The sequence below is a fragment of the Lontra canadensis genome, unplaced genomic scaffold (genome assembly GCF_010015895.1).
Source record: "Lontra canadensis isolate GAN:19392208 unplaced genomic scaffold, GSC_riverotter_1.0 scaffold108, whole genome shotgun sequence".
NCBI classification, from domain to species: Eukaryota; Metazoa; Chordata; class Mammalia; order Carnivora; family Mustelidae; genus Lontra; species Lontra canadensis.
The window spans coordinates 2,643,780-2,669,939 of record NW_022631102.1 but is presented as its reverse complement, the minus strand read 5'-3'; the positions used below and the strand labels follow the sequence as shown (position 1 = coordinate 2,669,939).

At 58.7% G+C, this 26,160-nt stretch overlaps 2 protein-coding genes across 2 annotated transcripts in view; one reads left to right on the top strand and one right to left on the bottom strand.

Annotated features, from left to right (window-relative positions):
* The window catches only part of DYNC1H1 (dynein cytoplasmic 1 heavy chain 1), a 66,232-nt gene extending 47,223 nt beyond the window's left edge, over positions 1–19,009 (top strand). Inside the window, exons 44-78 of the mRNA XM_032839572.1 lie at positions 902–1,035; positions 1,510–1,624; positions 1,724–1,885; positions 1,968–2,182; positions 2,263–2,467; positions 3,453–3,626; positions 3,734–3,853; positions 4,046–4,166; positions 5,430–5,625; positions 6,060–6,177; positions 6,272–6,487; positions 7,116–7,328; positions 7,436–7,563; positions 8,983–9,136; positions 9,554–9,700; positions 9,792–9,942; positions 10,097–10,350; positions 10,434–10,568; positions 10,657–10,751; positions 10,893–11,067; positions 11,225–11,300; positions 11,931–12,091; positions 12,329–12,440; positions 12,543–12,603; positions 12,687–12,810; positions 12,919–13,032; positions 13,874–14,044; positions 14,193–14,410; positions 14,505–14,608; positions 16,541–16,752; positions 17,116–17,269; positions 17,726–17,868; positions 18,023–18,191; positions 18,412–18,539; positions 18,670–19,009. Coding sequence (XP_032695463.1) covers positions 902–1,035; positions 1,510–1,624; positions 1,724–1,885; positions 1,968–2,182; positions 2,263–2,467; positions 3,453–3,626; positions 3,734–3,853; positions 4,046–4,166; positions 5,430–5,625; positions 6,060–6,177; positions 6,272–6,487; positions 7,116–7,328; positions 7,436–7,563; positions 8,983–9,136; positions 9,554–9,700; positions 9,792–9,942; positions 10,097–10,350; positions 10,434–10,568; positions 10,657–10,751; positions 10,893–11,067; positions 11,225–11,300; positions 11,931–12,091; positions 12,329–12,440; positions 12,543–12,603; positions 12,687–12,810; positions 12,919–13,032; positions 13,874–14,044; positions 14,193–14,410; positions 14,505–14,608; positions 16,541–16,752; positions 17,116–17,269; positions 17,726–17,868; positions 18,023–18,191; positions 18,412–18,539; positions 18,670–18,798 — 5,304 coding nt within the window. The 3' untranslated portion in view covers positions 18,799–19,009. The remainder of the gene's footprint in view (positions 1–901; positions 1,036–1,509; positions 1,625–1,723; positions 1,886–1,967; positions 2,183–2,262; positions 2,468–3,452; positions 3,627–3,733; positions 3,854–4,045; positions 4,167–5,429; positions 5,626–6,059; positions 6,178–6,271; positions 6,488–7,115; positions 7,329–7,435; positions 7,564–8,982; positions 9,137–9,553; positions 9,701–9,791; positions 9,943–10,096; positions 10,351–10,433; positions 10,569–10,656; positions 10,752–10,892; positions 11,068–11,224; positions 11,301–11,930; positions 12,092–12,328; positions 12,441–12,542; positions 12,604–12,686; positions 12,811–12,918; positions 13,033–13,873; positions 14,045–14,192; positions 14,411–14,504; positions 14,609–16,540; positions 16,753–17,115; positions 17,270–17,725; positions 17,869–18,022; positions 18,192–18,411; positions 18,540–18,669) is intronic.
* A 1,807-nt stretch (positions 19,010–20,816) lies between these two features.
* Positions 20,817–25,084, bottom strand: LOC116856235. Its single transcript, XM_032839574.1, has 3 exons — positions 24,840–25,084; positions 24,130–24,180; positions 20,817–21,341 (listed from the first exon to the last, which is right to left on the bottom strand). Exons 1-3 carry the CDS (start codon positions 24,948–24,950, stop codon positions 20,817–20,819), a joined length of 687 nt encoding a protein of 228 aa, XP_032695465.1. The 5' UTR covers positions 24,951–25,084.
* Positions 25,085–26,160: the final 1,076 nt, after the last annotated feature.

The window sequence follows — 26,160 nt, the reverse complement described above, 5'->3', positions numbered from 1 at the left end:
ACTGTTGGCTGGGTAATCCCTCGCTTGACAGCATCTCTCCCGCCGCGGGCCCCCCGCATGCAGGGGTCTGTTTCAGAGGCTCAGGCCTACTCTGCTGCTCAGTTGTTGCTTCCTGCGCTCAGGAAGGTGGTGAAGTCCGGTGGCAGAGGCCTTCACACTTGGTTCATCTTTAGGGACCTCTTGACCATTCCTCTTCCAAATGAAATTTAGAACTAGCTTGTCAGTTTGTGCTAAAACCACCAGTGCTGCCCACCCTTGGGATTGAGGCCGGGACTACATTGACTTTCTCTGTCAGTTTGGATGGAACTGACGTTCTTACCATAGTGTGCTTTTCCCTGCGTGGTCGTGGTCTCGGTCTTCATTTATTTAGGTCCTTCTGTGAGGTCTTTTTTAGTGAAGGTCCATTTTCTCTACAAAAATTCTCCATTAGATCTAGTTCTAGTTAACTTACAGTTTTGTTGTTATGCTGTAAATGATACCTTTTTTGCATTTTTTTAAAGGTTTTATTTTTATTTTATTTTTATTTTTTAAAGATTTTATTTATTTATTTATTTGACAGAGAGAGAGAGATCATCACAAGCAGGCAGGGAGGCAGGCAGAGAGAGGAGGAAGCAGGCTGTCCGCAGAGCAGAGAGCCCGATGTGGGGCTGGATCCCAGGACACTGGGATCATGACCTGAGCCGAAGGCAGAGGCTTTAACCCACTGAGCCACCCAGGCGCCCCAAAGATTTTATTTTTAAACAATGTGTACAAACAATGTGGGGCTTGAACCCAAAACCCTAAGGTCAAGAGTCTCATGCTGTACCAACCGAGCCAGCCAGGCGCCCCTAAGTATATGGAAATACAATTGGCTAATAACTAAGATGATTTCTTAGTAATTTGGGTCTTACCTATTCTGCAGGATTACATCCCAGTCGACCAGGAAGAATTGAGAGACTATGTCAAAGCTCGGCTGAAAGTCTTCTATGAAGAAGAACTTGATGTCCCTCTGGTCCTGTTTAATGAAGTGTTAGACCACGTGCTCAGGATCGACCGGTGGGCTTGCTGTTGGGACAGGTCACCCCTGGCCTTGCTGCTGTTAACATAGTGTTGGGAGATCCTGCCAGGCCTCCCGACTGACCCTCCCCCACCTCGCCTCCACCCTGTTCTTGTCCCCCCTTTCCCTGCCCTTCTCAGTCCAGCTTCTCTGTCACATACTTGCCTGCTGCCCAGCGCTTACTCGGCTCCTGCTAGCGGTCTGTGCCAACCGTGACTGAAAGCTCCGCTAGAATCGGGTCTGTCCGCCTCCTGCCGTCTGAGTATCTGAGGACAGGACCATGTCCTGTGGGTCTTTGCACCCCCCAGTCCTGGCAGATGGCAATTGCTTAGCAACTGTTCAACATACAGATTTAAGTTGAGACACATTAAAACTGTTGTAGATTAACTCCTGAGAAGGTTTAGGACCTTAGCGTTGAAAGGGGACCGGATGATAAAATCCTCAAATTTTATCTTTTTCTGATCATGTTTCAGAATATTCCGCCAGCCTCAAGGCCACTTGCTTCTAATCGGTGTCAGCGGAGCGGGAAAAACCACCCTGTCCCGCTTTGTGGCCTGGATGAATGGTTTGAGCGTGTACCAGATTAAGGTAGGTCTGCGACGCTCGTGAGCCCCAACAGCGGATTCCCGATGCACGCTCAAGGCTCCTCGAACGAAAACGGGCCTAACCTGGCGACCGCGTCCGCAGGTGCATAGGAAGTACACGGGGGAGGACTTCGATGAGGATCTTCGGACCGTGTTGAGGCGTTCTGGCTGTAAGAATGAAAAGATCGCATTCATCATGGATGAGTCCAATGTGTTAGATTCCGGGTTCCTGGAGCGCATGAACACGCTGCTGGCCAACGGGGAGGTGAGCGCCCCGTGCGTGGTGCTGCCTGCGCGCCGTTCCAGGACACCAGGACCGGTCGGTAGTCGTGCTCTCTGGTTGCCAGGTTCCCGGCCTCTTCGAAGGGGACGAGTATGCCACCCTGATGACCCAGTGCAAAGAGGGGGCCCAGAAGGAGGGCTTGATGCTGGACTCGCACGAGGAGCTGTACAAGTGGTTCACCAGCCAGGTCATCCGCAACCTCCACGTTGTCTTCACCATGAACCCATCCTCAGAGGGGCTCAAGGACCGCGCGGCCACCTCCCCGGCGCTTTTCAACAGGTACGCCGGTGTCTGCCTGGCTCTGGGTCCCGGGCAGCCCCGCTCTGGGGAGCTGTGGGAGACGTGGCCGCCTCTTTCAGGTGTGTGTTGAACTGGTTCGGGGACTGGTCCACGGAAGCCCTGTATCAAGTGGGCAAGGAATTCACAAGCAAAATGGACCTGGAGAAGCCAAATTACATCGTGCCCGATTACATGCCGGTCGTGTACGACAAACTGCCACAGCCGCCGTCACACCGCGAAGCTATCGTGAACAGCTGCGTATTTGTTCACCAGACTCTGCACCAGGTGAGCTCCATGTCCAGACAGAGAGGAGCGTGGAGGCTCCCCGGTAGTAGACACAACACCATGGCCTGTTGGTGCCTCTCTCGGGAGCACTTCCTCCTCCTCATTACCAGGCTGCACCCCCGGGGGTCACTGACCTTCGCTGCCCTCTGGCCGCGGCCTCTGTGAAGCGTTCTTCTCTGCGTCGCTTGTCTCACTGCCTCTGTGTGTGTGTGTCCTAGCTGTCCATTCCCAACCAGGGGTCAGCATGCTTTCCCTGTAAAAGGCCAGATAGTGAATGTCTTGGGCTTTGTGGGCTAGGAGGGTTTTTAAGCTACTCGGCCCTGCCTCGGTACGCAGCCTCCACAGGCCCGCGTGTGAGCAAGTGGGTAGGGCCGTGTCCTCCAGGATGTGTTTGCAGAAACAGGCGGTGGCGGGATTTGGCCCACTGGCTGGGGTTAGCTCACTCCTTATCATGGAAGGGTCCCATTCGCTCCCCCCTGTAAGGCTTTGTAAAACCCACTCTAAGCCTGCGGGTGTCCTGAGGACCGCTGCTCTGCTGCACCTACAGGCCACCCCCACTGCCTCTGGGATGTGGCCTGGCCCTGGCTTCCCTTGCTGGTCTGAGGGGCCAGAGCAGCTGGTCACACATAGCTGTGCCCTCTTGCCCTCTTCCTGCTGCCATCTCTTACTTTGGTGTCCACGGAAAATCAGCAGAAATCAGAGGGGGCAGAGCGCACAGTACTCCAGCCATAGAACCTGTTCATATGGAGTACACGGCTGGGTCGCCAAGGTCACCTCTGGGTTGTAGAGACGTTTGAGGAGAGAACTTAGGGGTCCGAGGGGCTCCCTGGGATCTCCCAGGAGGCTGAGCTGAGACCCCAGCTCAAGCGTGACTCCTGAGGGCCGAGTGCGTGCCGCCACGTCACCTGGCAGAGCAATTAGCTTTCTGAGTTGAAATCACAGAGAATGTCCTGAAGAGCGGTAAGATCGAACTGTTTCCTAAAAGGCTAACGCTCGGCTGGCGAAGCGCGGGGGCAGAACGATGGCCATCACACCTCGCCACTACCTGGACTTCATCAACCACTACGCCAACCTGTTCCACGAGAAGCGGAGCGAGCTGGAGGAGCAGCAGATGCACTTGAACGTCGGGCTCAGGAAAATCAAAGAGACGGTTGACCAGGTACATCCTAGGGGCTCGCCTCCCTATGGGCAGGGGGCTGGCATGAGGCCCCTTTCCCGGTCATTTCTGCATCGTTCCGTTTTCCTCACGTGGCATCTGTCCCTCAGGTGGAGGAGCTGCGGCGCGACTTGAGGATAAAGAGCCAAGAGCTGGAGGTCAAGAACGCGGCCGCCAACGACAAGCTGAAGAAGATGGTGAAGGACCAGCAGGAGGCGGAGAAAAAGAAGGTGAGTGTTTGCCTCAGGAGCCCCAGCTGGCCGGGCCCACGCCGGCCGTCTCCGGGAGCCTAGCAAGTCCCGTCTGAGTGGCTTCGGGGTCTGACGGGTTGGGGTTGGGGGTGTCTGGGCGGGGCAGGGAGTGTTCAGGAGTCCCTCCGCAAAGTAGCCAGGACCCATAGCCAAGCCTTCCTTGCTGTCTAGGTGATGAGCCAGGAAATCCAGGAGCAGCTGCATAAGCAGCAGGAAGTGATTGCAGACAAACAAATGAGCGTCAAGGAGGACCTGGACAAGGTGGAGCCTGCTGTCATCGAGGCCCAGAATGGTACGTCTGTGCGGTCGGGTCTGGCTCCGTCCGTGGTGCTGCGGAGTGTGGGGACTGAGCCTGGTCGGTATCTCATGGCTTCCCGAAACGCTGGAGACTGCCTTCATCTCGGGAAGCAATGGTTTTTCGTTTGGGTGGTTGGTTGGTTGGTTGGTTGGTTTTTAAGATTTTATTTATTTATTTGATAGAGATCACAAGTAGGCAGAGAGGCAGGCAGAGAGAGAGAGAGGGGGAAGCAGGCTCTCCGCTGAGCAGAGAGCCCAATGCGGGATTTGATCCCAGGACCCTGAGATCATGACCTGAATGGAAAGCAGAGGCTTAACCACTGAGCCACCCAGGCGCCCCAGAAAGCGAAGCTCTTGTAACACTGCTTCCACCAGAGTGGAGCCCTTCTTATGAGAGATCGTTGACAAAATAAGGTTTATGTGAATACATGGGGGTTTTTTTAAAAATCTGGTGGTAATTACGTGAATATGCTTTTACGAATCCCTGACTTGAACGTCAACAGAAATGCCGTGAAGCGCGCAGTGTTGCCATCTCATGGTTGTCCGAGTGCGCTCCAGCTGGGCCAGCGACTGCCTATCTAGGTGCCCTAGGGGCCGCTCTCCGTCCCGCCTCCAGCTGGGCCTACCTGCAGACGCTGTGCCCGCCCCTGCGGCTGTCCCTGCCCCGTGCTCCCTCCTGGCCCCACGGTGTTTGCTCCAAAGGCAAGGGCTTCCTCTTACACCTCAGGAGGAATTGACAGTGTCCAAACTATAGATTTTCCTTGAGAGTTGGATTAAATGAGAACTTAATATGGTTCTCACTGCCAGGTAACCGCTGAGAAAGTGTTTTCATCAAAGTTCAGGCTGGACGACTGTTTCAGCTTGTGGAAGGCACCGACTGTCCTTTTAGAACTGTATTCACCCAGCCAGGCTGGCGGTTTCTAAATTCTGGCAGATTGAAAACATCTTTGCTTAAGTTGTGGAAGACACACACGTGATGAAAATGTCTTTCTGGAGGTGGAGCTAGTGGGGCTGGGAGACCTCCCTGAAGGCAGTGGCCTGCTATTTACGGACCAATCGCTGTGAGTTTGCTAGTACAGTGGGAACCTTATATTTCAAAGGTCGGTCCCTCCTACCATTCTAGTTTAAGTTTAAAGACGGAAAGACTTGCTTGCTCAGACCTTCTGGGCTGGAGCCACGACTCTGCTGTGCAGCGGCCCCTCACCGCCCTCCCTCTGTCTCCCTCCTGCCCCGCCTCTCCTGCTGCCGCTGTGCTCAGCCGTGAAGTCGATCAAGAAGCAGCACCTGGTGGAGGTACGGTCCATGGCCAACCCCCCCGCGGCCGTGAAGCTGGCGCTCGAGTCCATCTGCCTGCTGCTGGGGGAGAGCACCACGGACTGGAAGCAGATCCGCTCCATCATCATGAGGGAGAACTTCATCCCCACCATCGTCAACTTCTCTGCAGAGGAGATCAGGTGAGTGCTGCCTGGGAACGGAGGACAGTGCCCAGACGCTGGGAGGTTTCCCTGCTGTGACGTCCCGTCACTGTGCCAGGGGTATATTCCAGAAGGCAGCGTCCGTTATGTTAGCACGCATGCCTCCCAGGCCAGTTCCCTCAGAGTGGTTGTCTGGTTTCTCCCTCCCATTCCTGGCACTAGCTCTCCGGTTCCTTGACCTATGAGCCGAACGCCCGTCAGCACAAGTAGTTGTGAGCACCTTGCCCCAGAGCCCTTGGCGGACACAGCCTCCCGTCGGGGGGGCAGGGCAGGGGCTCAGAGGCCTTCCCTGCGGCGGGGCCACTGTCATGCAGAACATGGGGGCAGCCGATGGGAGCCGGCCTTTACACTGCGGTTTCCTAGAAACTACATTCAGCCGACACCTGCTTGGAACTCTGCGTCCTCTCTTGCAGCGACGCCATCAGGGAGAAGATGAAGAAAAACTACATGTCCAACCCCAGCTACAACTACGAGATCGTGAACCGGGCGTCCCTGGCCTGCGGGCCTATGGTGAAGTGGGCAATCGCGCAGGTAGGCGGCGCGGCCCGGAGCTCCTAGTGGGAAGAGCCACCCCCCCACCCCGGGCCGGTGGCTCCTGAGAAAGAACCACCCTGTGTCTTCTCAGCTTAACTACGCGGACATGCTGAAGCGGGTGGAGCCCCTGCGCAACGAGCTGCAGAAGCTGGAGGACGACGCCAAGGACAACCAGCAGAAGGCCAACGAGGTGGAGCAGATGATCCGGGACCTGGAGGCCAGCATCGCCCGCTACAAGGAGGAGTACGCCGTCCTCATCTCGGAGGCCCAGGCCATCAAAGCAGACCTGGCCGCCGTGGAAGCGAAAGTGAGACCCTCCGCAGGCTGCGCCGTCTTCCCGCCCGCTCCCCTTCGCTCTGGCCTCGGGGCGTAACAGCCGTGCGCCTGCCCGCCCTCGTCTCCCCAGCTCTCGTGTCTGAGACGTCCTACCGGCTTCCCCGAGGGGTCACTGAGTGACGTTAATCATGCCAGGAGATGATCTGAAGCTAGGGTGCCCCCTCCCCACGCCAGCCCCCGACCTGTGTGCTCGCCCGCCTCCGTTTCAGTGGGGTCACCCGCGGCTGGGTGTCTGTCCAGGTCTCACGTCCACTGCTGTGTGCTTCGCAGTACCCATCCTCCCCCTAAGGTCCCAGGGTACTCTCCTCCCCCGCCAGCAGCGCTGCCTTCCTCCGGCCGGCCCTCCGCCAGCCCTCCGCCCCGGGCACTGTTCCGGCCCAGGCCCCGCTCCCACCCACACCTCAAGGTTGACCCCTGCTTCTCCGCGCCCCCTTGAGCCCCCTCGTATTCTGAGACCTGTGTTGTCCTCCGCCTTGGGGGAGCTGGATCTCTCCCGAGACTGAACCGCTGGAGTGTGTTTCCGCCTCCGGCCCACCCAGAGCCCTGCAGGGGGACAGGTTCTCCCTTTTCAGCATAAATCCCGCTCACCTTCCCGGTAGGTAAACCGGAGCACCGCCCTTCTGAAGAGTTTGTCTGCTGAACGCGAACGGTGGGAAAAAACAAGTGAGACTTTCAAAAACCAGATGTCCACCATCGCCGGGGACTGCCTCTTGTCAGCCGCGTTTATCGCCTACGCGGGTTACTTCGACCAGCAGATGCGCCAGAACCTGTTCACCACCTGGTCCCACCACTTGCAGCAGGCCAACATCCAGGTACCGGGCCGGGGGCCTCCCCGCTGTCCGTTCCGCCGCGCCGCGCTGGCTCGCAGACCAGGCACCTGCGGTTCTGGGGGGGAGGAGTGACCGCCGTCCCCTTTCAGTTCCGCACAGACATCGCCCGGACGGAGTACCTCTCCAACGCCGACGAGCGCCTTCGCTGGCAGGCCAGCTCGCTACCGGCGGACGACCTTTGCACAGAGAACGCCATCATGCTGAAGCGGTTCAACAGGTAGGAGCCGGCGCAGAGCAAGGCGAGAGTCCTCGTGTGCCGCGCGCCCGGTGCGGTTTTCCGAAAACGTCTCTGAGGAGCTGAGCAGGGGAACTCGGCAGTGGGCGAGCGGCGCCGGCAGGTGTCGTGCGCGTCTCAGCCGGCGGGGTACGCGCGGGCCTCGTCCTCGCTTCCTGCCCGTCTGAATCGCCCTGCCGTGAGCCTCTCTCGTGAGCGCTCGGGGCGGATGGCAGGGCTGTGTGTTGGGGCCGACAGTAGAACAGAGCCTCTCAGCGTATCGCAACAACTGCAAATACTTAGCTAAGAGGGGAATCTGGTGTACCTGGTTCGTGGCCTAAGAAGCCCGAGTAAGAAGTGAAGTTCCCTCGACGCTGGCTCCGGGCGGTCCCAGCACCCCCACCCCCATACAGGGCCCCTGGCCCTGTCTGTGGCAGCTCCCTACCCAGACACCCTGGGTATCTTGAAATCCTGGAGCCCTTGAAGTGTGTCACTGTCCCACGGACACAAAGGATGAAGACTCACAGCCCCTCGGGCCCCGCCTGCGGCTCCGCATCTTGCCTGGTGGTACTGGTGGGAGTGTCGGTCCCTCCGTTCAGTCTGCGCCGGGCGGGTTCCTCTGAGCACGCGCACAGGCACTCCTCTGTGCTGCTCTGGCATCAGCCTGGCCCCCGGGACAAATGACAGACCTAAGGACGGTGTGTGACTGAAAGCGGACTGACAGCACCTCAGGGGCCCCTCGTGGGGAGCCAGTTAGCAGCTCACTGTGCATCTCCATGGTGGGCGGCTGGGGTCGTTGCAGACCCGGCCACACATGCGCTGTGTCTGCAGAGGGCTGCTCCGGCCGGTGGCGAGCGAGGAGGACACGTGCCCCGTGAGAGGGCAGGTGTGCTTCCCACGGACACACATACCCACGCGCTCATGTGTGTCTGTAAACGCCTGGAGCTTCTCCGAGTAGAAAACCAGAAACCCATGACCAAAAATAGGGGAAGGGGGCGTCTTCCCTCCGTATGCCCTTTCATAGCTTCTGAATTTTGTGCAAACGCATGTATGTGCAGTACATTTTTTAAAAAGTTGTAATTGGCCACGTGACCCTGGACCCATCACTCTTAGTGCCCCGTCTTCCTCATTCATAAAAGAGACGTGCTGATGGTACCTTCTCCCAGGTTCCTTGTGAGGACTAAGCTGTGTCTGCCATTCGTCAGGGTCCCTGGGGGGTTAAAGCCGCCCTGCCCTGCTCCAGGGAATCCGTGACTTTGTTAGGTCCCTACAGAAGCACTTCAGAAGGACGGCTTTAGTGGCAAGCCTTTGTGATGCTTCTCTTCGTGGGACTCTGGAGACCACACTGGAGCGGTGGGGACCGCCTTCCCGTCGTCTTTGTCGAGGCTCCCCGAACCTGCTCTAATATCACCTCTCCCTCAGGTACCCGCTGATCATCGACCCCTCTGGCCAGGCCACAGAGTTCATCATGAATGAGTACAAGGACCGCAAGATCACACGCACCAGCTTCCTAGACGACGCCTTCCGGAAGAACCTGGAGAGCGCGCTGAGGTTCGGGAACCCCCTTCTGGTGCAGGTGTGTGCAGCAAACACTTGACGGGGTACAAAACTGGAGTCTGTGCCCGTGACAGTGACGGCACTTATTTGATGTCAGAGGGTAAAGGTTTGCGATTGTTCTGTGAAAAGTTGGGCCAACAGAACAGTGTTTAGTCTCAATCATCACCGTCTACTGGAACTTTCTGCACTGATGGTAATGTTCTTTGATCTGTGCTGCCCACTGTGGTGGACGAGTGTGTGGCTGGGGTGACTGAGGAGCTGAATGTTTTAATGACGTGGCCACCGATGGCTCATGGCCACCGTACCAGACGGGGAAGGTCTCCGTGGCTTGGTGGCTCCTGAGGTGTGTTTGGAACAGGAGCTCAGAGTCAATGCCACGTTATTTGGGTGAAAATAAATACCGTGGAGCCGTGACCGTTTGTGTGCACGTCTCTAGGATGTGGAGAGCTACGATCCGGTGTTGAATCCAGTACTGAACCGGGAAGTGCGGCGAACAGGGGGCAGAGTGCTGATCACCCTCGGCGACCAGGACATAGACTTGTCACCATCGTTTGTCATCTTCCTGTCCACCCGAGATCCAACTGTAAGGAACAAGGCACCTCAGATACGCAGCAGTGACAGCGCTTGGTGTCACGGCTCAGGTGACAAAGGCGGTTCTGTTACTCGTTTTGCAGGTGGAATTCCCACCAGACTTGTGTTCCCGGGTCACATTCGTCAACTTCACGGTCACCCGTAGCAGTCTGCAGAGCCAGTGTCTGAATGAAGTCCTGAAAGCAGAAAGGCCGGACGTGGACGAAAAGCGTTCCGACCTCCTTAAACTTCAAGGTGTGTTTCTGGGTCTGGAGCTTTGGGCGTCTTGAGCAGGTCGGGGTGAACTTGGAAGGGACTAGAACACGTCCGGGTTACTCAGACCCTCGGAGAGCGTTCCTTCTGGAGGAGCAGGGGAGCCGGCAAACTTGGGGTGTTCCGACCGTTTCAGGGGAATTCCAGCTCCGGCTGCGGCAGCTGGAGAAGTCCTTGCTGCAGGCCCTGAACGAGGTGAAGGGGCGCATCCTGGACGACGACACCATCATAACGACCCTGGAGAACCTCAAGAGGGAGGCCGCCGAGGTGACGAGGAAGGTGGAGGAAACGGACATCGTCATGCAGGAGGTGGAGACGGTGTCCCAGCAGTACCTGCCTCTGTCCACCGCCTGCAGCAGCATCTACTTCACCATGGAGTCCCTGAAGCAGGTGACCGTGGGGGCCGCCCCCCGCGGGACAGCGCGCCGCGTGCCACACGCTCCCGCCTAATGGCCATCACCTCCCCCTTCCAGATCCACTTCCTGTACCAGTACTCCCTCCAGTTCTTCCTGGACATTTATCACAACGTTCTGTACGAGAACCCCAACCTCAAGGGCATCACCGACCACACGCAGCGCCTCTCCATCATAACGAAGGATCTCTTCCAGGTAGAGTGCCCGGCGCTTGACTCTGTGGGGGCAGGATGGTGGGAGGTCATGGCTCAGGGACCGCAGCATGGGCTGCTTTCGTCCCCAGGTGGCGTTTAACCGGGTAGCCAGGGGCATGCTGCACCAGGACCACATCACCTTCGCCATGCTGCTGGCCAGGATCAAGCTGAAGGGTGCCGTCGGGTAAGGTCGGCCGCCCCGCTTTGGGGGTCGCCTGTGAGCGTGGGACGAGGCCTTAAAGGGAATAAATTCCTTCCTGTGACCGCTCCTTCAGGGGCGGCAGAAGTGAACCGGAGATCCCTGCTAACCTGTTGCCCCCTCCAGGGAGCCCACCTACGATGCCGAATTCCAGCACTTCTTGAGAGGGAAGGAGATCGTCCTGAGTGCTGGCTCGACGCCCAAGATCCAGGGCCTGACCGTGGAGCAGGCCGAGGCGGTCGTGAGGTTGAGCTGTCTCCCTGCGTTCAAAGACCTCATTGCAAAGGTCCAAGCCGACGAGGTAAGTGTCCTGGCTTCCTGGCCTCTTCCAGGAAACTGGCCGTGAGGGATTGCGTGTGTCGCACTCACGTGGGCCGTCTGATACGTTCGTCTCGACTTCTCTGCCCACAAAACGAGCTCTGCTCCACGGCAACACTCTCTCTCTCTCGTCTCCACAGCAATTTGGCATCTGGTTGGACAGCAGCTCCCCGGAGCAGACGGTCCCGTACCTCTGGAGTGAGGAAGCCCCGTCCAGTAAGCCCGTGTCAGGCCCCCTGTGTTCTCATTCTGTACCCAAACGTAAAATTGGGCTTTGCTGCTTAAGTGAAGGGACACTTCCAAAAAAAAAAAAAAAAAAAGTCACCAGTTCCTGAAATAAGTTATCTCAGCGTTAAAACTTGAGGTCCTAAGTCCTGCTCCACTCACGCTTGAAGACGGGGAGAGACTAGATAGGCAGGCCCTCGCCCAGTGTCAAGGGCTTGCTCTGGAGTGGTTGCCCCAGGCCCTGCGCCGGCTGCGGCAGGGAGGGGCGAGCTCCAGCACTGCCACCCAGCAGGGGTGCGGCTGGTGGTCGCTGGCAGCCTCCCTAGACAGTTCCAGCGCTTATAGGTGCTCAGCAACACATGGGTGTCCGTGGAGTCCTTTAAACCGGTAACTGCCACAGTAGCCACAGAGGGGCCCACGCAGCAGACACTGTCACGCGTATGTCCTGAGGGTTCAGGAGCGGAGGGGACCAGGAGCAGCAGCACGGTGTCTCGGGTCACTCGAGCTGAGTCTTGTACACTGAGTGTCACCAGGCCGGGGCTTGCCGCGGGACTGGTCCAGCGGGGGCGGCGCGGAGTCTGTGCCGGGCCCGCCCCCCAGCCCTGTACTTGCCTCTCGCAGCACCCATCGGGCAGGCCATCCACCGCCTGCTCTTGATTCAGGCCTTCCGCCCCGACCGCCTGCTGGCCATGGCCCACATGTTTGTGTCCACAAACCTGGGGGAGTCCTTCATGTCCATCATGGAGCAGCCGCTCGACCTGACCCACATCGTGGACACTGAGGTACGGCTCTGGCTCCCTGCGGGCCCGGGTGCGCCTCACCTCCTCCTGCAGCCGGTCACCGTCTCCTCATCAGGCCACACGCCTGCTCCAGGCTAACCCCCAACCTGGGCCGTCCCACGGCGCCCACACCTCAGGGCCGGGGAGCCTTCGCAAGGCCTGCCTGTGGGGCTCTCCCCGCGAGAGATCCACCCTCTGGTGGGAAGCCCTCTGCCTTAGTTCTGCTCTCTTCACCTATAGGTCAAGCCCAATACTCCCGTCCTGATGTGCTCTGTGCCTGGGTACGACGCCAGTGGGCACGTCGAAGACCTTGCGGCCGAACAGAACACACAGATCACTTCGATTGCGATCGGTAAGGGCGCCCCATGAGTGTTCCGGGCTGAAGCCCCTCGGAATTCGTGGTGGGCCCTGTGGCCCGGGCCTGCCTTGCTGACACTGAGTTTTCCGGCATCAGGCTCCGCAGAAGGCTTCAACCAAGCAGACAAAGCGATCAATACGGCCGTGAAGTCGGGCAGGTAGGCTGGCTTTGTTTCAGAAAGCCTCAGTCCCCGAGAATTGCGCCCGGAAGCCTGAACGGTGGCTGCGGCTGTCCCGGCAGGTGGGTGATGCTGAAGAACGTGCACCTGGCCCCCGGCTGGCTGATGCAGCTGGAGAAGAAGCTGCACTCCCTGCAGCCGCACGCCTGCTTCCGGCTCTTCCTCACCATGGAGATCAACCCCAAGGTGCGTGCCGGCGCGTGGGGTGCCGAGTGCGCGGCCGCTTTCCGTCCCTGCGTCGTGGAGCCGAAGCGCACGGCGAACGGGACGGTGACGGGCGCCGTGTCCCCTCAGGTGCCCGTGAATCTGCTGCGAGCGGGCCGCATCTTCGTGTTCGAGCCGCCCCCGGGGGTGAAGGCCAACATGCTGCGGACCTTCAGCAGCATCCCCGTCTCGCGGATCTGCAAGGTACACGTGGCTTTCCCCCAGCGCGCGGTGTCTGCAGTAGTCCCGGACACCGTCCCATCACCAGACCCGGGAGCAGGTCTCTGCGCTTCCCGGTAGCGCCGTGATGGCAGCTGCACTGGAAGTGCCCTGAGCTGCAGTCCGGAGTCCCTTCCTCAGGATAGGCTGAAAGATACACGTGCTCGTGTTGGGTCGCGAGGCGGTAGCGGGCAGGCCCCCCGGGTGAGCTGACACCCCCCGCGGAGCCCCCGGCCGAGCACGGATAGTATCCGGGGTACGTGTCTGGCAGGCCTGTGCTCCCAAGCCTGGTCCTTTGAGGCTCATGAGCAGGGAGACAGGGCTCCTTAAGCGCAGTTTTATTTTGTGCCATAATCCAGTTTTGCTGACGGTTTCAGAAAACCTGTTAGCGTTTTTTTGTGGCTGAATAATTGATCTACGCGGTGTCACTGGAATGTGTCATTAATAGGACAGTTGGCGTAACTGCAGGCAGTATTAACGTGCCTCATCGGAGGTCCTAATGCTTGAGGCTCAAGGTGGAAAGCTTTTTTTCTTTTTTTTTTTTTAAGGTTTTATTTATTAGAGCATATGCACGCGAGCAAGGGCTGGGGGGACAGAGGGAGAGGGAGAAGCAGGCTCCCCACTGAGCAGTGAGCCCGACAGGGGGCTCGATCCCAGGACCCTGAGATCATGACCTGAGCCGAAGGCAGGCACTTAACTGACTGAGCCACCCAGGCGCCCCTGGAAGGCTCTTTCTGAAACTTTGAGAGAAGAGCCACACTGTTGTCTTAGCTAGAAGGGGTGCTGCTTTGTGGGGACGCCGTCATCGCTAACCTTCCTCATCCAGTCTCCCAACGAGCGCGCTCGCCTGTACTTCTTGCTGGCCTGGTTCCATGCGATCATCCAAGAACGCTTGCGCTATGCACCCCTGGGGTGGTCGAAGAAGTATGAATTTGGGGAGTCTGACCTGCGTTCGGCCTGCGACACGGTGGACACGTGGCTGGATGACACGGCAAAGGCAAGCGCTCAGAACTGCTTGTGGGTGTGGCAGACGGTGGGGAGTCCCCTCTGTCGTAGGGGTGAGGAAGAAACCTGCCCCCCAAGACAGCCAGGCTATGCTGGTGCCCCTCCGACCTGCCCCCACAACCCCAGCCTTCCTCACGCAGGGGAGGCAGAACATCTCTCCAGATAAGATCCCCTGGTCCGCACTGAAGACCCTGATGGCCCAGTCCATCTACGGGGGACGAGTGGACAACGAGTTCGATCAGCGTCTGCTCAACACTTTCCTGGAGCGTCTGTTCACAACAAAAAGCTTCGATAGTGAATTTAAGCTGGCCTGCAAGGTCGACGGGCACAAAGACATTCAGATGCCGGATGGCATCAGGTACGAGTCTGCCTCCCATGACCTTGACCTTTGCCACACCAGCCACCTGACCACATCCCGCAGAAGGGCATTTCCAAATGTGCTGGTTTTCCAGGCGAGAGGAGTTTGTCCAGTGGGTGGAGCTGCTCCCCGACACCCAGACGCCCTCCTGGCTGGGCCTTCCCAACAACGCCGAGAGAGTCCTGCTCACCACCCAGGGTGGGTACCCCGCGCGCCCGGCCCCTCACTGGCCCTTCTGCTCCTGCCTGCTCCTGCCTGCTCCTGCCTCCACCCTGAGGAGAGGGGGCAAAAGTAGTCGGTTCCGGGTGGCGTCTCTTCCCGGTCTAGGCTCAGGTCCTTGAGGTCTGGAAGTTACGTGTTGGTTTCAGCAGACCTCATTTCTTTTTCCTTAAAGAACTGAAAGTTTCCTGGTATTACGTGAGGGTTTTTTGTTCTGTTTTTTTTGTTTGTTTGTTTTTAAGATTTATTTGACAGAGAAATCACAAGTAGGCAGAGAGCGGGATGGGAGGGAGCAGACGCCCTCTGCCAAGCAGAGAGCCTGATGTGGGGCTCGATCCCAGGACCCTGAGCTCATGACCTGAGCCAAAGGCAGACGCTTAACCCACTGAGCCCCCCCAGGCACCCCTTACATGAGGTTTATTTATTTATTTATTTAAGATTTTATTCATTTATTTGACAGAGCGAGAGATCACAAGTAGGCAGAGAGGCAGGCAGAGAGAGGGGGAAGCAGGCTCCCCGCCGAGCAGAGAGCCCAATGCGGGGCTCAATCCCAGGCTCCTGAGACCATGACCTGAGCCGAAGGCAGAGGCCCAACCCACTGAGCCACCCAGGCGCCCTTACATGAGGTTTTAGAATCCGTTTTTATTAGAGTAGTTCTTAGAATTTTTCCTTCCCTGTCTTTTTTTTTTTTTAAAGACTATTCAAGAAATATTTAACGCAGTGGTTTTCAGAGTGTGGTCCCCAGCCCAGCTCAGCAGCCTCCTCACAACTTGTATAAACGCATATTCTCAGGGCCTGCTTCAGGAGTCCTGAGTCTGAAGCCCAGGCACACACACGCCCCCCCACCCCGCCCCCTGCCCCGTCTGCTCCAGCAGGCACTCCCGGTGGCAGCTGTGTCCGCGAGCTTGTTCCCACTGATCTGACCCAGACTTGTCTTTATGGGAACCAGGCCCGGAAAAGAATTTGAGATTCGCCCAAACTCACGCAGCTGCGTGATAGTTCTCGTCAGGCAGCCCTTCCGCTCTGCACAAGAACCCCTAGTTACTGTGCTTCCTCTCTGAGAACCACCTTGACCCCATGTCAATCCACTCCCCACTCTGTGAGGTGGCCGTGGTCCCCTAGGCCACCAAGACAAGCTGGGCCGCCGGCCATGGTGAATTTGAGGCCTAGGTGCAGGGTAGGCTCTGGTGGGTCCAGGGCTGGGTGGGAAGTACACCCTTGTCCAAAAGCCTATACTGAGGTCATACAGTGTTTTAACACTGGTGGCACCTGCTTCAGCCCCATGACATGGGAATGGTGTGTAGGACTTCTCCCTCCCTCTGTCCTAACACCAGCTGGATGCCTGGATAGGGCCGCTCGGTATTAACGAGCCCCCAGACGTCACATCACGTCCCCCCTTAGAGCATCCCTGAAGGCCTGGGCTGATGGCTGTCCCCCTCAGGAGGTCCTGACATTTGAGCCGGACGGGCCTGTCCTCTCTGCTCCAGCCTCCAATGTGGTTCGGGGACTGGACTTCCAGCTCTCCTGGACCAGATGAGGGACAGGATGACGCGAAGCAGGGGTCAGTGTTTGAGGCAGAGCAGTGGGCGCGGGGGCGCCGGCAGCCCAGGACCACGGCGCGGTGGCCTCCCCTGCTGGAGCCTCGCCTGCCCAAGAGCCCAGCCCTCTAGGAGCGCCCAGGCATGCGAATCCGGAGTCTCTGAGCAGCCCAGTCTTGTCTTGCACTCAGGCTGCTGGCTCAGTCCAGCCGACTCGATCTGGCATCGTCTTCCTCTGTATGTGCCACTTTACTCTCTGGCCTGGTGTCCCCACGTGGAACCATGCAGGGATGCATGACATGGCCCGTCCGCTCACGTCCTTTCTCCTCTGCTCCCCGCCCTCCCCGCCGCCCCGTGCCTCCGCCGGGTCCAGGCGTGGACATGATCAGCAAGATGCTGAAGATGCAGATGCTGGAGGACGAGGACGACCTGGCCTACGCCGAGACCGAGAAGAAGGCAAGGACCGACTCCACGTCCGACGGGCGCCCGGCCTGGATGCGGACCCTGCACACCACTGCCTCCAACTGGCTGCATCTCATCCCGCAGACGCTGAGCCATCTCAAGCGGACGGTGGAGAACATCAAGGTGGCCAGGCGCGGGTGGGGCCGCCCCGGGGGTCCACGCTGCGGGCGGGCTCGGGCTCCTCTCGGAGCCTGTGGGCGGCTGCGCCCAGACTCAGGCGTGGGGGCTGATCTCTTGCCGGGGCTCTGTGTGCACAGACGTGGTGAGGGGGTCCCGGAAGCAGCAGCGGAGGAACCGTCCCTCTTCTTCGGGGCGCACGACCAGGTTCCCACCCACTTGGTGCAAAATCCAGTCTGAGGTCTCGTCCGGGAGCGAGCTCGGAGGAGCCTCGAGCCTTGGGTCGGCGCTCTGAGGTCCTGCGGGAGGACGGGCTCGTCCCAGACTCTCCCCTTCACCCAGGCCTTCTCCTCTCTTTGACAATCCTAGGATCCCCTGTTCAGGTTCTTTGAGAGGGAAGTGAAGATGGGCGCCAAGCTGCTGCAGGACGTCCGCCAGGACCTCGCGGATGTCGTCCAAGTGTGCGAAGGGAAGAAAAAACAGACCAACTACCTGCGCAGCCTCATCAACGAGCTGGTGAAAGGTGCGGCCTCCCTGCGCGGGCGCCCGGGCGCATCTCCTGTGCCCGTGTCCCTGGGGGCTGGGCTCACGATGGCCTGAGGTTTTTTTCTTATTTGCTGGCTCCCTGAACGTTGATTAAATCTGTACGGTTTTTACGGGGGTGGCCGGCACATTGAAAAGAGGGGAGCTTGAGTCTAAAGGTACAGGGAGCCCCCAGGGGTCTCCCATCCACCCCAAGAGCCTAAACTGGGGGGTGAAGCCCAGCGGCCTGTGTGAGGGCAGTTAGCCGTCAAGGCAGTCTTTGGGGGGTGATTGTGGCCCCCCCAGACAACCCCCTCAGGCTGGACAAGCAGATGCAGGGGTGTGGGTAGGGGAGGGAGGTGGGCGGAGCAGAGAAGCTGCTGACTGCTAGCAGCGTGACCCCTGTGTGCCTTGGGGACTGTCCGAATGACGCCGCCGGGGGTCACCTTGCACACAGGGATCCTGCCTCGGAGCTGGTCGCACTACACGGTGCCCGCGGGCATGACCGTCATCCAGTGGGTGTCGGACTTCAGCGAGAGGATCAAGCAGCTACAGAACATCTCCCAGGCGGCTGCGTCCGGGGGCGCTAAGGAGCTGAAGGTGGTGAAGGCTGCCCCACTGGGGGTGTGGGGGTGCGGGAGCTGTCCTGGGCAGGGCAGGAGCCCTCGGGAGCCCAGGGGGCAGGCACAGACCCCAGCATGACCCGAAGGAAGGCGGGGCGCTGCCGCTCACCGGGGGCTCTTGCTTCCTACAGAACATCCACGTGTGTCTGGGCGGCCTGTTTGTGCCCGAGGCGTACATCACCGCCACCAGGCAGTACGTGGCCCAGGCCAACAGCTGGTCCCTGGAGGAGCTCTGCCTGGAAGTCAACGTCACCACCTCCCAGAGTGCCACCCTGGATGCCTGCAGCTTTGGGGTCACGGGTGAGTTGGGGTCCTCAGCCACTCTGGGCTTCTCCCTGGGGCAGCCCGTCCCTGCACCCGGGCCTGCTCACAGGTGGTCCTAGCGGCTGGTGGCCTTCCAGGGCTGCTCCCAGTCCGACGTGTCTGAGGGGCGGTCGGGAGCACGCCAGAGCCGTGCGCTGCGTCACCGAGACTCATAGAGCCGTTACCCCTGGTGGCGGGGCCTGACCGCCTCCCGCAGGTCTGAAGCTTCAGGGAGCCACGTGCGGTAACAACAAGCTGTCGCTGTCGCACGCCATCTCCACGGTCCTCCCTCTGACGCAGCTGCGCTGGGTCAAGCAGACCAATGCCGAGAGAAAGGCTAACGTGGTGAGTGGCCCCTTCCAGCCGTCTGGGGTCAGCAGGTGCCCCGTGTCCCCACCCCCTCCCCGCATGCCGCCAGCCGCCAGGGCTGCCGCGGGCCTGCCTGAGCCAGCACTCCGCCCGTCCTCCCCTCTAGGTGACCTTGCCTGTCTACCTGAACTTCACTCGGGCAGACCTCATCTTCACGGTCGACTTTGAGATCGCCACCAAGGAGGACCCACGCAGCTTCTACGAGCGCGGCGTGGCCGTCCTCTGCACGGAGTGAAGCTCGGCTCCCTCGCCCCCTTTCTGTGGTCGTAACTATTTATGTCTCTTCATCGCTCAACTGCTGGGAGGAAGTGGACGTGTCGGAGGAAAGTCCTTGGTGCACCGTCGCCGTCACAGGAAGCGGAGCGCGGGCCGCCGGCAGGACTCCATTAGGTGCCTGGGGCGGCGCTGTAGCTTGGCTTGTTCGGGGAATAAAACACTAAGCACGACCCGGCCTCCCGCCTCTTCTGTCCCCGTCTCCTCACGGCGCCGAAGCTCGGCCTGGGAGCCCTTCCCCCACAGAAACGAACCCTGGGGCCTGGCCTGGCAACGTGGGCGCCCATGCGGGAAGGGCCTGGACCCTGTCGCCTACCCTCGTGGTACAGCCTGGCAGCAGGCTGTGAGGGCACAGATGCCCTCACCCGGCTGGTCCCCCGTCCTGCGTCCCCCGGGGGGGCCTACCTTCCCCCAGATCCTGGGGTGGCCACCGGGCCTTAGCACAGACCCCTGCGGCGAAAACCTGTTCTGCTGCTGCTGCCCCGTGACCCACACTCGCCCACCAGCCAAGTGACGATCCGGGGCTGAGGGGGTGCCTAAGCCACTGCCTCCCACCCCCACCGCTTCTCTGGAGCTGCCAGGCTCTGGCTGTCCCCAGGCCCTGGGGACAGAGTCCGCTGCCTCCCCACCCAGTTTGGACTATTCTGTCAGGAATCTAAGTGTTTTTCTCTGAACCATGAAGGGTTTTTAGCTTTTCTACAGCAAGACTCCTAAATGGGGCTGTAGGCTGTGAGAGCTGGGACCAGGCCTGAGGAAGCAGAACCCACAGAAAGGCCACCATGGGCATCTGTCCCGCCTACCTCCCGTGCCCACCGCGCCCAGGTAAGGGTCCTGGGCACAGGAGGAGCACCACCACCCTGGGGGGGATGCGGAGCAGGTTCCTGAACGGGGGGTGAGCGGAAGCCGCTGCGGCGACCAGACCCCCGACACCTTGCCGGGGCGGGGGGAGCGAGGGGAGGGGCCGGCCACCCTAGGTTTGGGCTGGAAGCTCCCGTCAAAGGCTTCCACGAGCCTCAGGTGTGCCCGAGGCTCCCACTTGCTGCCTCCCAAAGCCCCACGGGACTCAACGCCCACCTCCAGGGCCTCTTGGAGCCCCACCCCCACGCGAAGCTCAGCCCATGGGGCCCGAGGGACCCCTGCCACCGGGGCCACCCTGTGGCCATCCTGTCGGAGGAGCCACAGTCTTCCTCAGCCCCAGTGGGCAGAGCCTGCGGACTGGGGCTGAAGAGAACGTCTGCGCCCGCCCCCGCCGGCCCGCCAGGGGGAAGGAGTAGCTTTGGGCCTCACGTGCGCTTCCCTTTTATTGGCACTTGGGGACAGCGGTCCTAGGCGTGTGGGCAGCGGCCACCCGGCGCTGGCACCAGACTTGTGCTCAGTTCATGCCTGCTGGGGAGCAAAAGGCCCAGTGAGCAAACCCGCAGCAACTGGGAAAGCGTCAAAGAGCCGCCACCACCCCTTCATTTTTAACTGGCGCGTCAAGTCCAGGATCGTGTCCACAGCCAGAGCCCACAGCTCAGAGCATCCCTCCTCACACGCACAGTGAGGAGGAGCAGAAACGGACACGGAGCGGGGTGGCTTCCCAAGGGGCCGGTGGGGGACGGGCCAGCGCATGCGGGAGTCCAGCCTGTCCCTCCTGCCCACCGCCCATTGCAGCCCCACCCAGAGCAAACATTCAGGGAGGGGGGACAACAATGGGCACCAGGAGTCAAGGTTTAAAAAAAAAATCACTAGTTCTATAGGAACATGAATAGTAACAGGAAAGAAACTTGAATTTAGGGGCGGGGCGTCCCGTGACCCAGGACCCTTCCTCGGCTGGAAAAACCCATTTTCCAGCACAGCTGGTGGGCACTCAGGTGTTCCTTACTTCAGACCTACACAGGGCAAGTGTTTCGCGGAAACAAGTGCATCGGTGGCAGCTGTGACCCACGGGTCCCCCTCGGGGCTGTAGGACCCCTTCCTCAGCTAACTGCTCACCATGGTCTAGGCCACATACTGCTTCTTTCTCTTAGTTTTCTCAGGCTCTGCAAGTAGAAGTTCCAGTTTCCTCTTGGAGAGGGTGATCTTGGGTCCCTTGTCCTTCTCACCTCTGGGTGGCTGCCGGGCGGCTCTGGTTCTGCTCTGCGCAGGGCGGCAGGGCTCCGGGGGGCCCGCGGCGGGGAGGAGGGGGCCAGCTGCCCTGGGCCACGGGTCCTCGGTCATCCTCCAGTCTTCCGGCGACCCCGAGCACCGGGCTGCCCGGCCTCGGGCCTCGGGACTGCTGGCCTCCACGGGCTGCATATCCACGTCGTTGGCCTCAAGGGACGAGGGGCCCCGGCTGGCCGCTCTCAGCGGGAGGTCTGCGGTTTTGGACGAGAGAGGGTCTTCTAAGCGAACTTCTCCCGGACTCCCGCACCTGAGCGCGTGGGAAGGCCCAGTACCGTTCGCGTCACTCGGAGAACAGTCACTGTGGCTGGAGGCCGGGTGACCGGGGGGGTCTTCTGAATCGCCATCGAAAGGATCTAAAAACTGAGCACAAAACTATTTCTGAGCCAGACGGCAATCTCTACCAGGAGAAAGTGCAACACGCCCCTCCCACGCACAGATTTCTTCCAGCACTGATGTTGGCAAACTGTGCCAACGCATCTGCTTCACGAATCATTAAAAATGCCTTAGACGGGGGCCACTGTTGGTTTCGGCTCCAGCCCTGATCTCAGGGTTGTGGGATCAAGCCCCGCAAAGGGCTCTGTGCTCAGAGCAGAGTCTGCTTGTCTCACTCTCTCTTCCCTACCCTCCCTAACCCTAACGTCCCTGCTTCAAAAATAAATAAATCTTTTTCAAAAATGCATTAGACAGGGCCACCTGGGTGGCTCAGTGGGTTAAGCCTCTGTCTTTGGCTCAGGTCATGGTCCCGGGGTCCTGGGATCGAACCCCACATCGGACTCTCTGCTCTGCGGGGAGCCTGCTTCCCTCTCTCTCTGCCTGCCTCTCTGCCTGCTTGTGATCTCTCTCTGTCAAATAAATAAATAAAATCTTTTATAAAAAAAAAAATGCATTAGACAGGGCCGTCTGGGTGGCTCAGTGGGTTAAGCCTCTGCCTTCAGCTCAGGTCATGATCTCAGGGTCCTGGGATCAAGCCCCAAATCTGGCTCTCTGCTCAGCAGGGAGCCTGCTTCCTCCTCTCTCTCTGCCTGGCTATCTGCCTGCTTGTGATCTGTTAAATAAATAAATAAAATCTTTTTTTTAAAAATGCATTAGACAAATACTTCCTCACATCCCAAAAGCTTGAGGGTCCGCTACCACTGGGGGCCCAATCTGGGTCCCATCTCTTAAAGCCCTTGTCCCAGGACTGCGCACCAGCCCAGCCAGCCCGGTCCACACCGCCCAGCCAATCCCTGGGGTCTGAGCTCACTTCCTCCCAACATCCAGTTCCTGGCTCACCCCACCCTGTTCCTGACCGCCCGCCACCCCCATGCACAGGGCTGGCCAGAGGCTGAACGGCGCGTTCAGGGGCAGAGTTCATGGTTTTCAAAGCCCCGTTTCTGAGCGGCAGCCGCGGGTGACACAGCCCATCTTCCTCGGCAGCCTCCCACCTCTGTGACCACCTGAGGGGCCCCTGGAGCTTTTTGGACCTCAAGTCCCACGGCTCCTTGACACTGACCTTGACCCGATTTCCCAGCTCTTACTCCAGCTTTTCCCCTCCCTGCATCTGTGCTCTTGACTGAGCAGCTCTGGCGGCAAAGGTCTCTCTCCAGGGACGTCTGAGTCCCCACAACCGACTGCTGTCTCTTCCTGTGCTAACTATGGGGAGCTGCACCCCGTGAACCTCCAGGCCAGGTTGAGTCCTCCTCCCAGATACACCAACGGACCCCGAGGCCCCTGCTGGGTCGGCCAGTCGGAAGGGTTTCACTCCCTGTGTCACCGCGGGCAGAAACGGCCCGGGGGTCACCTCTCATGGGGAGTACAAACCTGCCGAGGCGACATGGTCACATATGCACCCCCCCAAAAAAGGTAAAAATAAAAATAGTTTCACACCATAATCTGCAGACAACTGTAATCATTTCAGATTCAGAAATGGGCAGAATTGGGTTTCACAGAGCCAGCATCATGGGACCCCATGGCAGAGCAGTCACCAGCCCCAGGAAGCCTCGAGGCCCAGACTAGAGGGTGCATGTGAGGGACAGTGACGGGCTCACCCCACACGTAAACCAACAGAGTCCGGCCTCGCAGACTGAGAGGCCCAGCGGGGCAGGAGATCCCTGGCCACACGGCCAGGGTTAGACCCTTACCTGGGATCTCTAAACTCCACGAGATCACGTGTCAACTACACCCGGATTACTGATTTTAATTTTTTTTTAAGATTTTATTTATTTATTTGACAGAAATCACAAGTAGGCAGAGAGGCAGGCAGAGAGAGAGGAGGAAGCAGGCTCCCAGATGAGCAGAGAGGCCGATTCGGGGCTCGATCCCAGTACCCTGAGACCATGACCTGAGCCAAAGGCAGCGGCCTTAACCCACTGAGCCACTCATGTGCCGCACTGATTTTGATTTTGATGCAACTGATGCTGAGGGGCGACTGGCTGGCTCATTGGGGTGCCTGTGGCTCTTGATCTCGGGGTTGGGAGTTCAAGGCCCACACTGGGCATAGAGATGACTTAAAAATAATATCTTTGGGGGTGGTATCTGGGAGGCTCAGTTAGTTGAGCATCTGACTCTTGTTTTCAGCTCAGATCATGACCTCAAGGTCTCGAGATCGAGCCTTGTGCCAGCTCTGTGCTCCGTGGGGAGTCTGCTTGAGGTTCTCCCCTCCCTCTCCCTCACCCCCACACCCGCTTATGTGCACGCACATGCTCTCACTCTAAAAATTAATAAATCTTTTTAAAAAATAAAATCTTTTTAAAAAATCTAATTTAACAGAAAGAGACAGTGAAAGAGGGAACACAAGCAGGGGGAGTGGGAGAGGAAGAAGCAGGTTCCCTGCTGAGCAGGGAGACCGATGCGGGGCTCAATCCCAGGACCCTGGGATCATGACCTGAGCCAAAGGCAGAGGCTTAACTGAGTCACCCAGGTGCCCCAATAAAATAGATTCTTTAAAAAATAATAATAAACTGGGGCACCTGGGTGGCTCTTGTAAAACACAGTTAACTCCAGTCTTTCCCATCACAAAAGAGCACACACGAGCAGGCCCCAAACCACTCTCCTTGGAAAGGCCTGCTTGCAAGGTTGACCTGTGGCTGGTTCTGGGGACTTGACATGGGGGACAGCTCCACCAGCCTCTCAATGGGGAGAGTGGCTCTTGGCTCATTCTGTCACGTACCTCTCTCCAGATACCTTCAATTAAGTCCATGTGATTCTTTTTGTGATTGGCCTGGAGAAATTAAAAAAAAAGGCTGAATAATCCTTTCTAAGGAGGCAGGCAGACCGACGGCAGGTAGTGTTCTAGGGCCAGGGACCGAGGGACGGCAGCCGTTCCCGCCACACCGGACCCTCAGAGGAAGGCAGCCCTTGGTGGGTGGGCAAGAAGCATCTCCTGGTTTAAGGGACTAAAATGAGAACCTGGGCCACCGGGAATAGGAAAAGGAGGACCAGGAATGCAGCGAGAAGGCAGCTGGATGTGATCCCCATCTCACTGGGAACAGAAAACCCTGCACTCGTTCTAAACCCAAACCTAGAAGGTCATGGAAGATTCTAGATCATCTGTCTTAACTCCTTCCTTCCCTTATAGGAGCTGAGGCCAGACAACGGCCAGGCCTTGCTCAGGGCCCTCTGAAGAACCCCGGGGCTGGTAGCAGATGTTCTAAAACCCTCCCCAAGGCTCCCAGGCTTCTGGGGGAAAAGGCTTTTGTTTTTTCTTGATCAAAACGCAGGAGTTTGAACCCATCGACATTCGAGCATGGAAGAAAGACCCATAATGATTTTACCAGGAACCACCGAGAAGAGGAGCCAGGACACCTGGTCCGGGGATCGCAGGTCGCCCCACCCGCCCTGCCCCCTGCACCCCCAGGAGGGCAAGGGCGGTGAGAGTACCTTGAAGCGATGGAGTGTGTTTCTGTGCCTCTTGCGGAAGCCGGCCCTGGTGCTGGCGGAGCTGAAGGCCGCCCTGATGCAGGTGGGGCGGCCGTGCCTCAGGCCGGCCATGGCTTGGGGGCCAGCTACGATGGGCCTTTCACTGCACTGGAAAACATCTCACTTGACATTACTTGTCCTCACGAGGACAAAGCCCAGGTCCCTGGTGGCCGGGGTGGGGGAGGGGCAGCCGCCCCAAGGGCAGGTGCCCAGCAGGAGGGCGTCCCCGGGAGCCGGTCTGGCAGCTCGTCCAAGTCTGATCTACCTGCCCCAGGGGTGAACGGTACTGGGTTCCGCCTTGCCAGACAAATCTAGGGGGGGGTCTTCAAAAAATTTTGTGGTTACCCCTCTGGGGCCAGCTGGTGGTGGGGACGTCTAGCCCGTGAGCATTCCGTCTGCGTGGGGAAAGCCCTGTGCCCCCAGAAGCTCCATCCCACCCGAGCTCAGTGGAAAGGTCAGACTCATTGACGCTGAAAATTCCAGACCGGAACCCACCCACCCAGCTCAAATGTCCTCTCCCTTTAACAGATAAAGCATGCGAACCCAGGTTGGGGACCGACTCGCTCACCCAAGCGGACAGAAACCTTTCCCCCACCAACCCAGAAGTGTGAGGTTGTTAAAAACAATTAAAAAGAAAAAAAAAAAAAAACAGGGGCGCCTGGGTGGCTCATTGGGTTGGGCCTCTGCCTTCGGCTCAGGTCATAATCTCAGGGTCCTGGAATCGAGCCCAGCATCGGGCTCTCTGCTCAGCAGGGAGCCTGCTTCCCCCTCTCTCTCTCTCTCTGCCTGCCTCTCTGCCTACCTGTGATCTCTCTCTGTCAAATAAATAAATAAAATCTTTAAAAAAAAGAAAATATGCACCCAAAGGAGAGAGAGAGAGACCAGCCACTCTTAAAAAGCAAAACAAAAACTTACCCAGAGCGTGAGACCATGAAACGAAGTCGGAGGATTTTCATGTCACTTGCTTCCCTCAGGAATCCTCATGGGAAGGCACGTTCCAGGCCCTGGAGGGAAGCGTCGGTCACAAACACTGCCCACCTCCCTGCCATGCGCCATCCCCGCTTTCCCAAACTGGGCTCCACGGAACACCAGCTCCAGGCAAAGGGCCAAGAAACAGGAAAGGCTATAAACGAGACCCCAAAGCACAATATACATTAGCATTTTAAAGGCTGGGAAGGCTCCCTGCGGGGGTTGGGGGGTGGGGGGGACAAAATAAATTAGTCCAGCCAGCCCCTCACCCCCAGGCTTTCCCAACTTTCGATGACCTTGACAGTCCCAAGGC